The 15,655-nt window shown below is 41.0% G+C and overlaps 1 protein-coding gene across 2 annotated transcripts in view; it reads left to right on the top strand.

The window, feature by feature from the left end:
* Positions 1-7,207: 7,207 nt before the first annotated feature.
* EDNRA (endothelin receptor type A) overlaps positions 7,208-15,655 on the top strand; it is a gene marked incomplete at both ends in the record, with an annotated part of 57,897 nt that continues 49,449 nt past the window's right edge. The window contains one exon of one of the 2 annotated variants that reach the window (XM_079698391.1): positions 7,208-7,639. In XM_079698391.1, coding sequence (XP_079554517.1) covers positions 7,220-7,639 — 420 coding nt within the window. The remainder of the gene's footprint in view (positions 7,640-15,655) is intronic. The other variant, XM_079698390.1, reaches the window with a different exon arrangement.

Raw genomic sequence — 15,655 nt, 5'->3', positions numbered from 1 at the left:
ATCCCCACCGGTGACACACATGGGTTCCAATTTCTCCACATCCTTACCAACACTCGTTTTCTGCTTTTGGATAATAGCCATCCTAATGAATATGAAGAAAAGACTTTGAACAATTAGACCTGCACCACAGTGGGATGAGCTGTCCCAGGAGGTAGAGGCTGATAGATGTGCTCTACCAAAGACCAAATAGACTGCCATGTTCAGTTGTGCAAGTTGTACTGTCCAAGTGTGTCTGGTCATAGGGTGAATGGGGGTTAAAAACCAGCACATGTTTCACATCCCAAGGTTTGAACCCTGGTGTAGGACTTTTTCTTCCCTGAAAATATTGTCAGCTTGCCAAGCCTTGTGCCTAAAGGGGCACCTTTTTAAAATGCAAACAAAGGCACATATAAAAGCTATTAATTATTCTGGCTGACTCTTCAATGTGAGGAAGCTGTAGATAGAACAGATTAATGCACAGGGTAATACCCAGCCTATTGGACTAGGTGACTATTAAGGTCCCTTTCAACAGTGGTATTCTGTGGATCTCTTTGATAGTATTACAAAATGCCCCTCAAATCCTCTGACACGCCTTGCATTGACAGGTGAAGTCTGTATCCGCTCACCTTGAATCTAGGATCTGTGACTGCTTCACTAATAGAATTCGCAGAAGTGACACTATATCAGTTTCTAGGCCCAGACTTTAAGAAACTGGCAGCTACCATTTCCTGTCTCTTGGGACACTCCTTCTTGGAACCCAGCCACCATGCTGTGAGGAAACATAAACCACTTTGTAGGGAGACACACATAGAGAAAGCCCAACACTCATTACCAAGAAAGCAAACTATCTTGGAAGTGGAGCCTCCAGGCCCAGCAAAGATGACGAGCTGTTCCAGCCAAGTCCTGCCCAAATTGCAGATTGATGACTAAGGTATGTTGTTTTAAACCACTACCATTTTAGGGTGATTTTCTTTAGCTGCAGCTGATAATCAGAACAGTCTGTAATATAATGTGATCCAAACTCACATTTCCACAATATGCCTCATACCAACAATGCATTGAAGGACTCCCGGGGTGCAAGGCCTTCTCTAAGGAGCCCTTGATTATATTTTTCCATAGAATGTTTTATTTTTATTCTTTTCTTGATATTGAACATTTACTCAGGTTATTAAATATTGTCTCATATTGTGATTTTATCAAGGTGTAGTTAATTTACAATATTATATAAGTTAGAGGTGTACAACATAGTGATTCACAATTTTTAAAGATTATACTCCATTTAAAGTTATTATAAAATACTGGCTATATTCCCTGCTATATAATATATAAATACTGCTATATAATATATCCTTGTAGCTTATTTATTTTATACATAGTAGTTTATACTTAATCCCCTACCTCTATCTTGTGCCTCCCCTCTTCCCTCTCCCCACCGGTAAGCACTAGTTTGTTCTCTATTTCCGTGTGTTTCCTTTTTGTTATATTCAGTAGTTTTTTTTTATTTTTTAGATTCTACATATAAGTGATTACCTACAGTATTTGTTTTTCTCTGTCTGACTTATTTCACTAAGCATAATACCCTCCAAGTCCATCCATGTTGCAAATGGCAAATTTTTGTTCTTTTTTATGGCTGAGTAGTATTCCATAATACATATATATATACCACATCTTCTTTATCCATTCATCTATTGATGGACACGGGTTGCTTCCATATATTGGTGACTGTAAGTAACACTGCTATGAACACTGGGGTGCATGTATCTTTTCGAATTAGTGTTTTCAGTTTTCTTCAGATATATACGCAGGAGTGCGATTGCTGGATCATATGGTAGTTCTATTTTATCGTTTTCTGAGGAACCTCCATACTGTTTTCCACAGTGGCTGAACCAATTTACATTCCCACCGACAATGTACAAGGGTTTCCTTTTCAAGGGGCCTTGATTTTTTCTCACCTGTCACAGGCAATGGCCTTTGTCCCTCATCTCCTCTCCCACGACCCCATTTAGGATAAACTCTCTATGGTATAGACATGTTGAAACCCACCTTCTGCAGTATCTGCATCCTCCCTGTTTGGATTTCTTGAGGAATCATAGGTTTCTCGGAGCCACAGACTGGACCCTTCCACAATCTCTCCAGGGGCTCCTGCTTTGCCCTGGGCCAGTACTAGGTAGCCCTGGGATGCTGGCTTCAAGGGACAAGATAGAAACAAAACGTCCTTGATCCAGTAAACTGCTGTCCAAGTTGGCTCTTTTACTTGCTATAAGCTTAAGAGGGAACGTACAAGACGAGCAAAGGGGCAGGGAACGCAGAGCAGAAACCACGCTCTCGGATCCTGACTCTGCAGTCTCTCCCTCCAGATCAAGTCTGCCTGCACTTACTGGGAAAGGAACGTTTTCTCTGCAAGGCCTTCCTCAGTTCTGAGTCTTGTCTGTTAAACTACCCTCCTCCTCGATCCCCGTCCCCTCACCACCACTTTCATTTCAGGAAGGAAATAGTTAAAACGACTCCTAGCCTTCAGGGCCTGGGAGGGGGCGGCAGCCTAGTGCTTTATAGTGGCTGCATCCCTGGAGGGCTGGAAGGTTTGGACATTCTTGTCGCCCTAGAGTGGAGTAGAAGGTCTGGGAGCTTTGGGAGAAGGGGAGGACAGACGGGAGGCGTGTTCCTCCGAGTTTTCCTTTTCTTACGAGCTCTCGTGCGCGCGCACAGTCATCCCTTTGGTCTGGCGATTGCGGACGGGAGGTGGAGACGCTGCATCCCACCGGGTGGCCGGAGGCGGGCGGCTCGGGGAGGACCTCCCCAGAGAAGCCGTGCCCAGGAAGTTTTGCGAAGCGGAGGCAGCGGTGCAGCCGGGGCCCCTGCCGCGCCGGAGCCCGGGACACTCGCCACCCACCCTCGCCGTCTCGGCTTCCTCTCGCCCAGGAGCCGCGCGCGGACCAGGCAGCCGTCCGCGCCCGCCGAGCTCCACGGTCGGTGCAACTCTTTTCCTTTAGGGGTCCCGAGCTGGGTAGGGGAGACGCCGGCGGGCCCTTCGGTCAGGAGGAGAGGCGAGCCGGGAGCGTTGTAGCCCGGCGCCTGCACCTCCTGCACCAGGGCTGGCATCACCTGCCAGAGGGCGCGAGGCGGCGCGGGCGCTTTTCCTGGGCGGGGTGCGCTCCGGGCACGCTGGGGGTTTGGGAAACTGATCCAAAGCGCCTCAGCCTCCCCAGGCGGGCGTCGGATTTTTAGTCAAAGAAAACCAGCAGTTCTCCCCGGGTCTCCCTTTCCCCGAGGCTTGCGAGAACTTTGTGGAACCTCACGCCCTTGTTGTTGACTCAAGAGCCTACTTGTGAAGTTGCCCCGCAGCCTGCTTCTCGCCCCTCACGCCCGGGGCATGCCAAGGGTAGCCAAGGGCACTGGGTGTGAGGAACAGATGTGTCTGGAAAAACCCCAGGGCAACTAGTTTGGAAACCTGCCCGCGGAGGTCTGGGCGTTTTGTTCTGTGCCCTCCTTTCATGGACACTTGTTGCCCTTCACGTGCCGAGAACAAGAGCTGTTTCCCCATAATCAGCCTCCGTTTACACCATCCTAATGGCGTTCCGGGGTAGACCTGACGGCGGAGGGGGGGTGGGCTGGGAGGCATATTAAAGTCAGGCGTTGGCCGTCAGTAGAGTTACTAATTTCTTACCCACCGAGCAAGACCCACCAAAAAAACTTATTTCGAAGTTCCTAGTTTATTTGGTTTCTTTCTCCTCTTGTAGATATTTATGACTCCTCCCATTCCCTCCGTTTTGTGTTAGGTAATTGAGAAACACCTTGGCAGTCATTTCATGTAAATTACCTGCTCTAACCTCTTGCCTTGTGGGTAAGGTCGGAATTTCCAAATTGCTAATTACGAGGGAACTTTGATCCTGGGAGTCTGAGATGTTAAACTGTTAAAGCAGAAAGGATCCAGTCCTCTTGCTTAATAATAGCTTTTTTTAAAATACATTTATTTATTTTTGGCTGTATTGGGTCTTTGTTGCTGTGCACAGGCGGGTTGGGGGCTACTTTCACTGTGGTGCAGGCTTCTCATTGCGGTGGCTTCTCTGGTTGCAGAGCACGGGCTCTAGGCACGCAGGCTTCAGTAGTTGCAGCACGCAGGCTCAATAGTTGTGGCTCGTGGGCTCTAGAGCACAGGCTCAGTAGTTGCAGTGCACAGGCTTAGTTGCTCTGCAGCATGTGAGATCCCGGACCAGGGCTAGAACGGGTGTCCCCAGCATTGGCAGGCGGATTCTCAACCACTGCGCCACCAGGGAAGCCCTTAACGGTAGCTTTTGAACTCCAGCAAATCCTTAGACCCCAAATATGAAGAACGCTGAATCTATAAACCATGTCCTTCAGGTCTGAACCTGAGGTGCTTCACTAGAGCTATGACTGATTATGACTGATGATCTGAAGCACAGCGTGACTTAGAGAAATAAGCTACAGACTCATCCTTGGAGGAACATGCATTTGAAAGGGTTTTTTCCTTTGGTTTTGTATTTTTCACCCAATGATGACATGGCAGCCACGTGCCTTTGCCAGGTATCCCTTAGTTCTGCAGCTTCATATGTGAAAGAGATGTCTTCAGAAATGATTTCTGTGGTGGCGTCACTGTTGGAGGAGAAAGAAAGTGGTTTTCATGGTAGCTGGCACACACTTTGATAAGAACCCACAGATTTGATAAGACTTCTCAGCTCCTGCGGTAATCAGCTCACCAAGCAAACCAATGTGCTGACGTTCAAACACGAGTGGTACTTTTGTGAGTGGTGTCAACCCATCATAGATAGCCAGGTCAGTTCACGAAATAGCCTCCTAGCACACTCTGATGGGCAAAGAGCCATTCCATTTCTGGAAAAGGCCTTCTCTCTTTTACTGTTAAGAAAACTCTTTCTGAAGGTTCATTCCTATTGGGCAACTGGGAGGCTTTAGTCATTAAGGATTTAGTGAAATCCTTCACAAAATACTGAAGGATTTCTTTTTTCCCATCTCTGATCTGAAGGGGAGGATGACGATATGCTTTGTTCTTAGACTTCTGGTCTCCATGGCGGAATGGAAATAGCAGCGTCTCGTAGGTCCATCAACATTTGGTCAAATACTCCAAACTGTAAGAAGCAGGAAAAAAAAACCAAAACTGCAAACTACTTATAATTAAGTCTAGGCAGAACTGTATGCCCAGTATGCCCCTAGCTTAGAAAAATTGATATTTTAAGACTTGACTGAGTCAAGTCTTATGAGCAAAGTAGAGTGAGGTGTTTTACCTCTTGGGCACAAAATGTGACAACTTCTTGGGCACAAAAATGTGACAACTTCTTCAAGGCTCAGTTTCCTCATGATATTGTCCCTGCCTACCTAGAGTTGTAAAGCTCAAGTCAGACAACAAATACTGTATATAATAGATTATTACTATACGTAAAATGTTATTATTAATTCAGGTTCCTGGGGGGAAATATCTGGGGAAGGCAGAAGTATGCAGTATTTGCACCTTATATTTATTTTACACCTTCTGTACAACTTGAATAAATCTCATTTCATCCATATATCGACTAAGCCCTAAACTTTGTTGATAACCAAGATAACTGTCAAAATTCTTAAAAGTTCATATCAAAATTCATATCAACCATGAATAGACTCAAAAGGACACAATTCTTAAAACTTAAATTGTGACCTGGGTGTATTCATCATACACACACACTACATCATAAATGAGCTTATGGCCTTCATTTAAAGATTCACAAAAATTCACAGAAAATATACAAAATATTAAAATGGGAAGAGCCATTTTTATTTACCTTTAATTGTTGTGTTACCACCAACCTCCCTCATTTTCCCGGCATCTTTTCTTCAAGTAGAAACCTAGACTTCCTGAACAAGAAGGACCACTTGCTCTCTGCAAGTGACTAAAACAAAACAAAACAAAACAATAAAACGGTCTTTTGAAAATATCTAACCAACCTCCAAAGTCTATTGCTTCTTCAAAACGCTGGAAACATTGTTAAAACACTTTAGATGCTAAGAAGTCATGAGAATGAGAGACGGTTCAGTCTAGTGGTTAAGAGCTCAGGCTCAAAGTCAGACTAACCTGCCTTTGAATCACAGCGGCACCACACCAGCTATGGCCTTGACAAGGTACTTGACCTTGTGTTTCCCTGTGTTTATAATGGAACCATGTATCTGCTTCAGAGGGTCATTGTACGGATTATAGGTCATCACGCATGTGAAGTGCTCAGCACAGTGACTGGTCATAATCAATGTAGCTATAAAGGATGTTTAAAGGATGTATAAAGGATGTTTGGAAAACCAAATAGTATGCCTGGCCTGAGAAAGTCTATGACTCCTAGTTTCATTCATTGGCAAATATCCTCATAATAATTTCTGACAAATGGAAAAGCAGAAAAACTCTTGTCAGAAGATGTTGATTGTACACAGTATCATCTAGGTTTTCAATAAAATAAATATTTTGTCTTTATCAACTATCTCAATTTTAAATGACTAAGATTGTTAAATGTATTGATGGTGTTAATCAGAGTTCTGTTTTTAAATGAACATTTCATAACACTTCAAATGGCTACCTGAGCTGCATGTTATTCTCATGTTCATTATTTGCCATTGGCAAAACAACACACATGTTGGAATACTGAATTGTTAATTATAGAATTTGGTGATTTTATACCTTAATACTACATAACTTTCACTCAGCATATAATGTCTTTTCTCTTCCATTAATAACTAAAATATTGTTATCTCAACTCGTGAAGATTTTTTGTAATTCAGGCTATCAGCCTAGGTGTAATGGAGAAAAAAATAACTAAAATATTGTTATCTCAACTCGTGAAGATTTTTTGTAATTCAGGCTATCAGCCTAGGTGTAATGTAACTTCTTCTCTACTACTTGAAGGAAAAACTGCCATGTCCTCATATTATAATCTAGATGTAATTATAGCTATGGACAAAAGCGACAGAGACAGAGACAGAGGCAGGATACAGAGATGAAACTTGCCCTAGTAGAGCTTTGATCTTTTCTTCTTTTGTTCTTCCATGGGGTAACCTGACACAGATATATCTTATCTAATTACCAGATACATCCTGCTTTTTTAATTGAAGCAGTAATTGTCATTGACTACAGTCTTATTGGCAGCTAGATTTTGTAACCAAAATTATTTTTTCTCTTTTCAGGTAGAAAAAAAAATAAAAGGGTGTCAAAGCAAAAGAATAAGAGACCTTACCTCAAATTTGCATCAAGATGGAAACCTTTTGCCTCAGGGTGTTGTTTGGGTTGGCGCTGGTTGGATGTGTCATCAGTGATAATCCTGAGAGCTACAGCACAAATCTAAGCACCCATGTGGACGATTTCACCACTTTTCGTGGGACAGAACTCAGCTTCATGGTTACCACACATAGACCCACGAATTTGGCCCTCCCCAACAATGGCTCAATGCACAACTATTGCCCACAGCAGACTAAGATTACTTCAGCTTTCAAATACATTAACACTGTGATATCGTGTACTATTTTCATCGTGGGAATGGTGGGGAATGCAACCCTGCTCAGGATCATTTACCAGAACAAGTGCATGAGGAATGGCCCCAACGCACTGATAGCCAGCCTTGCCCTCGGAGACCTTATCTATGTGGTCATTGATCTCCCTATCAATGTATTTAAGGTAGGAAGTAACCACAAATGCATTTGCAGGTTGGAACATATGCTCTGATTCCACAGTTGAGAGAGGTGCTGAAGACTTTTCTGTCCTTTGGAATTTCAGTCTGTGTTTTTACTGAGAGCCATTTCTGCTCTCTTAAAACTGGGTGACATTTGAAATTTTTATTGTTTGTTAAATGTGACACTGATTTTCTAACTTAATTGTTAACAAAATAGTATTTCAGGGATGACTCTTCAAAGTCATGGTCTTGCATGAATAGGATTCTCATGCCAGCCGTGAGCTTGCTGGGTAGATGGGCAATCTGGGGCAGATCACTGGATTTTTCTGACATTCCATTTCCAGGGTAGGACCTGCTGAGCCCAAAAAGTACTTAAAATAAATTTATCTTCACTTTCGGTTACCTTTTCAACGTGATGCTATTCGGAAGCCCGATATCCATAGTATAGCTTGAAATGAGAAGGGCTTATTTTATTTTGACTGTCTGGATGATTGAAGACAAAGGTCATGCTGGCTTCCGCAGTTAGGGCAACTTAGGGATAACGGGTGCACGAGATGGCAGGCCAGTGGTGACCTCACTGAGCAGCATTACTAAAAGCATCAGTTTACTGTTGCCTCCCGCATTGCTTCAGCTTACATTCATGGAGCATCTACTGTGTGCCTGCTGCAGAGCTAGGCAACAAGGATCCAAGGACAATCAAAGTTAGAGCCTGAGTGGGAGAGGAAGAGAACTCACCCACTGTTGGTGTGATCACCTTGCTCTAGGGACTAGTTAGTACCAAAACAACTAAAGCCAAAAGGAATTAGTTATTCCATATTTGGTCTAGTGGTTGTGTGGGGGAAATTGCTGCAAGAATTCAAGTGAGCTAAAATTCAAATGAAATTTCATCATCTGTGTCAGATGTTTTAGAATGTCTTTATTCCTAGCACAGGGAAAGCACTTTCCTCAGCCTTTAGTTTTTTGTCTTCTATGTATTATCTGTAGAAACAAAACTATTCTGAGCAAGGATATTCTGAAATATGACTTGAAATGGAAAGTTTGTCAGTTGAAAACGTGATTAGTTTTAAGTGAAATAGTAGCATCTTGGTTTCAAATAGATACACTCCAACTGTGGTGAAATGATACTAGCCTACCAGAAAAAGCAGTGGTCTAACCATAAAGATGAAAACAATGGTGAAAAATTTGAATATTACAAGGAAAAATCATCTCAAAATTACTCCAATACACTGTTTGCAAAATTGGGGAAATTAGACAACAAATAAAAATTTAAGGGACTTCCCTGGCGGTCCAGTGGTTAAGATTCCACCTTCCAATGCAGGCCAGTGGTGACCTCGGGGGGCATGATTTTAATCCCTGGTCGGTGAACTAAGATCCCACATGCCACGCAGTATGGCCAAAAATTTTTAAAAAAGAAAAAATTTTTAAATCACATACCATCTCTTTCCACAGAAGAGCATGAATACATGTGTTTTCTATTTGAACTCAAAGCAGGATTTCAGAAACAAATTAGGAGGCAAAATTGAAAATATGTAAATAATTTTAAATATTTAGCATATGCTACAGAACTTTTTTTCTTTTCAAAAGTTTTTGATTTTCTCTTAGTGAAATATTACACATACTCAACATGACTTCCTCGGGACATCTCTCTTTAATAAGAGATTTGAAAATGTTGACATGCCTCATTCACAATCATGGTGTGGAGTATTAAACATTGATTGTTCACACTTACACAACTAGTTAACCAACCCATTATGGCTCAGGAAAATAACATAACCATCTCTGATTAATAATTCCCATTTGACCATGTGCAAAAGCAGCTTTTGACATAACCATATCTGCTGAGAAGGTGACTTGCTTATCTCTTTGAGGTGCTACCTTCTATTCATGAGACTAAACTTCATTTCTATTCCGTAGCAACGTTTTAAGTCAGATCATCTGAAATATCTCCAAATTCGGTGAAAATTCCAATAAAACTTTGTTTTACATTCATACAGCAATGGACAAAAACTGACACTTCCTTATTTGACCTTATGATTCTTCCATCTTGGGAATCCAATACTTTATATACCTTATTGTAGTTCTCAACAACGTGGACAGTTTGATGTGTTTTTTCATAGCAGGAGTACATTTGTATAATTCCTGTTTTTCTAAAACTCATGTAATGAGTCCTTTAACCAACATTAATTTTAGAAAGTAAACCTTTGGGGTTAAAGAAAGAAATACTCTTTAGTCATTTCAATCTTCTTCCAGAGGAAAAGAGAAAAGCATTGGAGCAAACAGAAAAGCCTCACAATATTTGAGCGTTATTTCTACTTCCTCCTGGCAGTCCATTCCTCTAGGTTAGGAAACCATAAGATGTTACTGTTTCTCTGACTTCTGCCCAGGAGAGTCAAGAGAAATCCTTCTAAGCAATGTGTGCTCTAGGTCCTCATGCCTTTTCTCCACAGCTGCCTCCTGCTCTAAGAGTCTGATGCTTTGGAGTCTCATATATCAGACCTGTGGATTCCTCTGACCATGTCAAGCTACCTCTGCATTGCAGGGCAAAGTAGTAGCCATCCAGTCTCAGTTTACCATTACGTTTAGGTACTGATGAAAAATGCATAGACTTGAAGAACATTCTATTAAAGGGATGCATGAAGCTTCTTTATCTCCCCTATTATTAGAATTAGGTTGAAAGAAGAATGGTTTAAAGGATCTGCTATGTTCATCAAAGAAAGATAAGTTTTCAAATCACACAGGTCGTTGTGTTTAACAATTCTATCAATTGCCTTTAGACTCAGTTTTAAGGTGTCCCCAGAGGGAGAACGTTGCACTGAGCTAGGTTAGAGTCAGAGTGAGTGAAAGTAGTATGAAGATTGAATCTTGGGGCAAGTGAGACTTGCTGATTAGACTGTAGTTATATTACAAGAAAAAGGAGAGCACATGATAAAGTGTTCTTTCTAGTCACATTTTATTATCTTTCTCTCACTTTGAAAGAGTTGTACTGAAACTGTTTCATATATTGATATGCTGTAAAACACAACTGAAAATCAATGCAGCAAGTATATCAGATGGCTAGGCTGTTTCTGTTCTGTCATTATCCCATGCAGCTAGTGCTGGGTAGCTTTGGATCGTCTGTGGGCATGGAAGAGGGGTTCACTACACATCTGAATTTCCAAGTTTCCTAGTTGATCTCTAGAGCTTCAGGATTTCTTCTGCCAGGCTGTACTGGACTTTGCTTGTACTTATCGAGTGCTGCTCTGCTCAGAAACCCCCAAGAGCTCCTGCTTCTTACTGGTTCCTAACACGCATGTGCAGCTCTTGTCCAAATGTCATCACTACCCCTAAGTAACATTCTCTGCACTAAATGTCATTCTCAGAGAGGCTGGATATAGTCGCCGAATTGCTGCTGCTGAAGCATGTACAGATCCTAAATTAAAAAATGAATTAGGTCTGGAGTTATATACATTTCATAGAGAAGAAATAACCCAGAAAGTGGAGAGAAATTCCTCTAGCCCTTGCTTACACTCGTGCACATGCACACACACACACATACATACATACACTACCTGGTGATAAAAATCGGACAGTCTGAGACAATAAAATGTAAAACAGAAGGCACCAAAAGATGCAAATAAATGCCAATTACCTTCTTGGTTTTCAAATGGCAATGTTAAAGAAACGGTATTATTTATCAAAGGCTTACTCTAATTTGGAATTGTGCAAAAAACATACCATTAATTTCATGAGCAGACTGACAAAACCAGGAGAGAGGAAAGAAAAGGAGTTAGTAGACCCTTTCAAATGTTCACACTTGTAACCTAAACTGATGATGGATTCAATTTGTCAAGAAATTACACTATCTGATATCCTGAATTTTCAAGGAATGCAAAAAGTTACGCAAGTAGGTTAATCTGTATATAAAATATTTACTTTCATTACAATGGCAAAATAATTAAAGCATTGTATCTGTGTTTAGAATCCGAAAATGCCCCCCAGTGACTAAATGCCAATATAGATTAGAAGTATAGAATTTAATAATCATATTCTTTAATGATTTATTTATGCCCTAGAGTGTCATCTATAGGGAGATGGGTTTTAATTTTGAATAGAGTGGAAACCCTAAAAGTGATGTTTGTGCATGGGTGGGCCAAAGCTTGGTGTCATGTGCTTTCAAGATAACCGTCACCCAGAAGTGCACACGGATATGCCCATAAACCACTGCACCTTAGCCTCTTAAGTAGAAACAGAAGTGTGGAGAAATATATGTAGGAGAGAAGTAGAATGGAGAGGATGAGAATGATGGCCATGGGAAGAGAGAGGCAGTTGAGTCCAATGACTTGACATAGAAATGTCAGCACAGCAGGGAGTTGGAACCAGTGACATCATAGATAATACTGTAGATGAATAATGTCTCCACTTAGTGTGTGGGGTAAAGCAGATCTCTGAGAACAAACGAAGAAGCCAGTGATACATCCAGTAATCAGCTGTTGACTACTTTAGTCCACTCTAAGCAACCACCTCTTCCTGAGGACAATGATGAAAAATAAACAAAATTTCTGTATGAAATTATCAGGAATATTTTGCAATGAAAAGCCAAGATTCCCAATATGTTGCTCTGGCAGAGGATCTGAGCAATGTGGAAACCAGAGACATTCACACAAAGCCAGTTTATCTCCATATTCACACAGCCTTTGACATCTTGTGCAACTGGGATCCATCCTGTTGGGGCAGCCATACAAAAGTTGCTTCTTGACACATCAAGAAACACATATATATGTTGTGATAAACACATATCACAACATATAAGTTGTATGTCTCAAATATAGTAGCTGTTCAATTAATGTTTTTTGATATGATTAAAATTAACTTCTTTTTTTTAATTGAAGTAGAGTTGATTTACAATGTTGTGTTAGTTTCTGGTGTACAGCAAAGTGATTCATTTATATATATATTCTTTTTCATATTCTTTTCCATTATAGGTTATTACAGGATATTGAATATAGTTCCCTGTGCTGTACAGTAGAACCTTGTTTATCTCATTCTGTATATAATAGTTTGCATCTGCTAACCCCAAACTCCCGTTGCATCCCTCCGCCACTCACCCTCCCCATTGGCAGCCACAAGTCTGTTCTCTATGTCTGTGAGTCTGTTTCTGTTTCATAGATAAGTAAAAAATATGGGAACACTTCACAAATTTGCATGTCATCCTTGCCCAGGACCCATGCTAATCTTCTCTGTATCATTCCAATTTTAGTATATGTGCTCCTGAAGGGAGCACTAAAATATACTTGTAATCAAATTTTTCTGAGGCCTTCAAATTAAAATATTGATGATGATGATGATGTTGATTTGTCAGAGGGATTCTTTGTTTACAGACAAGGCACAGGGTATTATCTGTGGTCTGCACATACTACTCCCCCAAGCTGATCCAATTACACACCGTTGCATATGTGATAGATGTTTGCCTTTTACTCAGCATCAAGCAAATAAAAACAGGCCTTTCTCAGGTATTCCAGTAATAGCGCTATAATCGTAAAATTAGGTATAGAAACTGTATTCCCTGAATTTTAAGAGAGAAAATGTGTCCCTTCACCAAGCTCTCTGTCCCTTGAAGGTACATTGCACTCCAGCTCATCGTGGCTTGTTAGATAGCTCTGACCCTACCTCATCTCCAGGCACCTCTCTCTTCATGTTTTTCATCTACCCCTCTTCACTCCAGCTAACCAAGAGTACCAAGATGATCTTTCCACCTTGAATATTTTCCCTCATGCCTTCTCTGGCTTATTCCACTTTATTCTCCAGATCTCAGCTGAAGCATCTCTTTGTCTGGCAAGTATCCCTAACATAGACTAGGTCAGTGCCTTTCTCATGTGCTCCCATGACACCCTCTAGTAACCCCCTAAGAGCATCTAACACACGCTCTGTTGTCCCTGCCAATTCGCTTGCCTGTCTGCCCCACTAGACTGCAAGTCCCCTGAGGCACACTGCCATGATTCTCATTTATCATTGTATCTCCACATCCAGCACTGTGCCCAGCTTTCAAAATATTTGATGCATGAGCAAAATACTCATTTTGCTCAAATACTCTATTTGCCTCTGTAAGAATGTTTTTCTCCCATGCAATTCCAGATCTAAAGGCAGACTTGCCTTTTGAATTCACTGAACTCTACTTTTTTCCTGCAAACCAGGGATGTCTCAGGGTCCATAAATCTGTGAAAAATCTGTCAACCTTGAGTGACACATAACAGGATTGTTTTCCCCTTGTCCCTTTGTCTTTAGAAGTCAAGAGTTCTTGTTCTATGGTTCCAGAATTATATTGTTTAATTTCCTCTCTCTCCAGTACATATAACCAATTGAAGAGTCACTTTTCAAGATTTCTGTGCAATATGCATTCTTTGAGCATAGTTTTAATTGTGGTTTTGATTGAAATATTAAACCTACAAGTGATTTGGAATATCAAAATGAACATTCAGGGCTTCCCTGGTGGCGCAGTGGTTGAGAGTCCGCCTGCCGATGCAGGGGACACGGGTTCGTGCCCCGGTCTGGGAAGATCCCACATGCCGCGGAGCGGCTGGGCCCCTGAGCCATGGCCGCTGAGCCTGCTCATCTGGAGCCTGTGCTCCACAATGGGAGAGGCCACAACAGTGAGAGGCCCGCGTACCGCAAAAAAAAAAAAAAAAAAAAAAAGAACATTCATATCACAAAAGATTTTAGTTACTAATTTAGAGAACAGGAAATATGTTGATTTTCTAGCATGGCTAAAACACAAGCACATTGCAAAAGTTCATTATGCTAACCAGCTGACTTAAGGATATATGTACATATAAAATAACAGAGTGATACATTTATTACCCAACTTGCTGTTTGTTATAAGGAAGTTGCTGTCTGGAAAGGCTTCAGAACCCTCTCCAACTCTACCTCCCCTTCTGACTTTTCGTTTCCTGTGTCTGGGAACCTCATTGCTTTCTCTCATGGTCCTGTTAAGTAATTATTCTCATGTGAGGTTACTGGGCTAACCCTCAGCATTTGGTTCACAGCACAGTTATTCCCGTTTCAGTGATGGGGGATGGAAACCATCCGTAACTGCAAGATCGTTCCCATGGCTGAGGAGGGAGAGATGGATTCAGTCCCCTTCTCATTAGGAAGGTGTTAGGCTGTATAAAGCATCGTGGCTGAAGATATTCCTCCATCAGACACTTCAGATCACAGAAGAGGTTGCTGTATTCTAAACTTCACTTAAATAGTGATGCATAAATGTTTTACTTTTGAGAAAAGAATTTTCACATATACACTGTGTGTGTGTGTGTGTAATGTTGCAGTAATTCCAGCACTGTGTGCAGTAAAAGCAGATGTCCTGGCTATTTTATTCTGAAATATTTCTATAGTGTCTTTATCTTTTGAGTTGCTAGCACGTGAGTGTTATTTTTTTATTATCATACAAAGTTTATACAGTTCGTGTAAAGCGTGTGTGAACTGAAATGAAAGAGGTATGAAGTTTACTGTCTCTGAAGTTGATTTGAAGACTAGAGTGGTTAGATAAGGAATGTTCTAAGAAATTCTGTCAAAATAAATTTGATATACAGCCAGAAATTCTACAACTGCTTTCTGGAGCTACCGTATTCTCTTGAGAGCTAGAGTAACTGCTTTCTATAGCTACAGTTTTATTTTTAACTAGGTCTAGTTTTTCTTGGAAAAACTTTCCTTCATTATAAAGTTAATAGTTGAAATTAAACTCAATAATAGAACTGAACTATCATTCAATGTTAATATTTGATAGCCTTATTTTTAAATTTGAACATCAAAGATTTTACAAAACCACATGCTCTAAAATATTTATTTAAATTTGGAAGGTTTGAAATCCCCAGTGTTCCTGAACTCAAGAAGAAAAATCAAGTGTGCCCTCAGATTTAATACCATTTTTGTGGATGTGCAAATTTAGAGGTTGCTTTGTATAATTTAAACTTCTCTAAAAGTTTCATCCACGTTTTTTGCCATCATGACTTACTTGGAGACTAGGATAGATAACAGAATTTACTCAA

The sequence above is a fragment of the Hyperoodon ampullatus genome (assembly GCF_949752795.1).
Source record: "Hyperoodon ampullatus genome assembly, chromosome: 1".
NCBI lineage: Eukaryota > Metazoa > Chordata > Mammalia > Artiodactyla > Ziphiidae > Hyperoodon > Hyperoodon ampullatus.
Note: the sequence above shows the minus strand (reverse complement) of the source record. Positions and strands in the feature narration are given on the sequence as shown.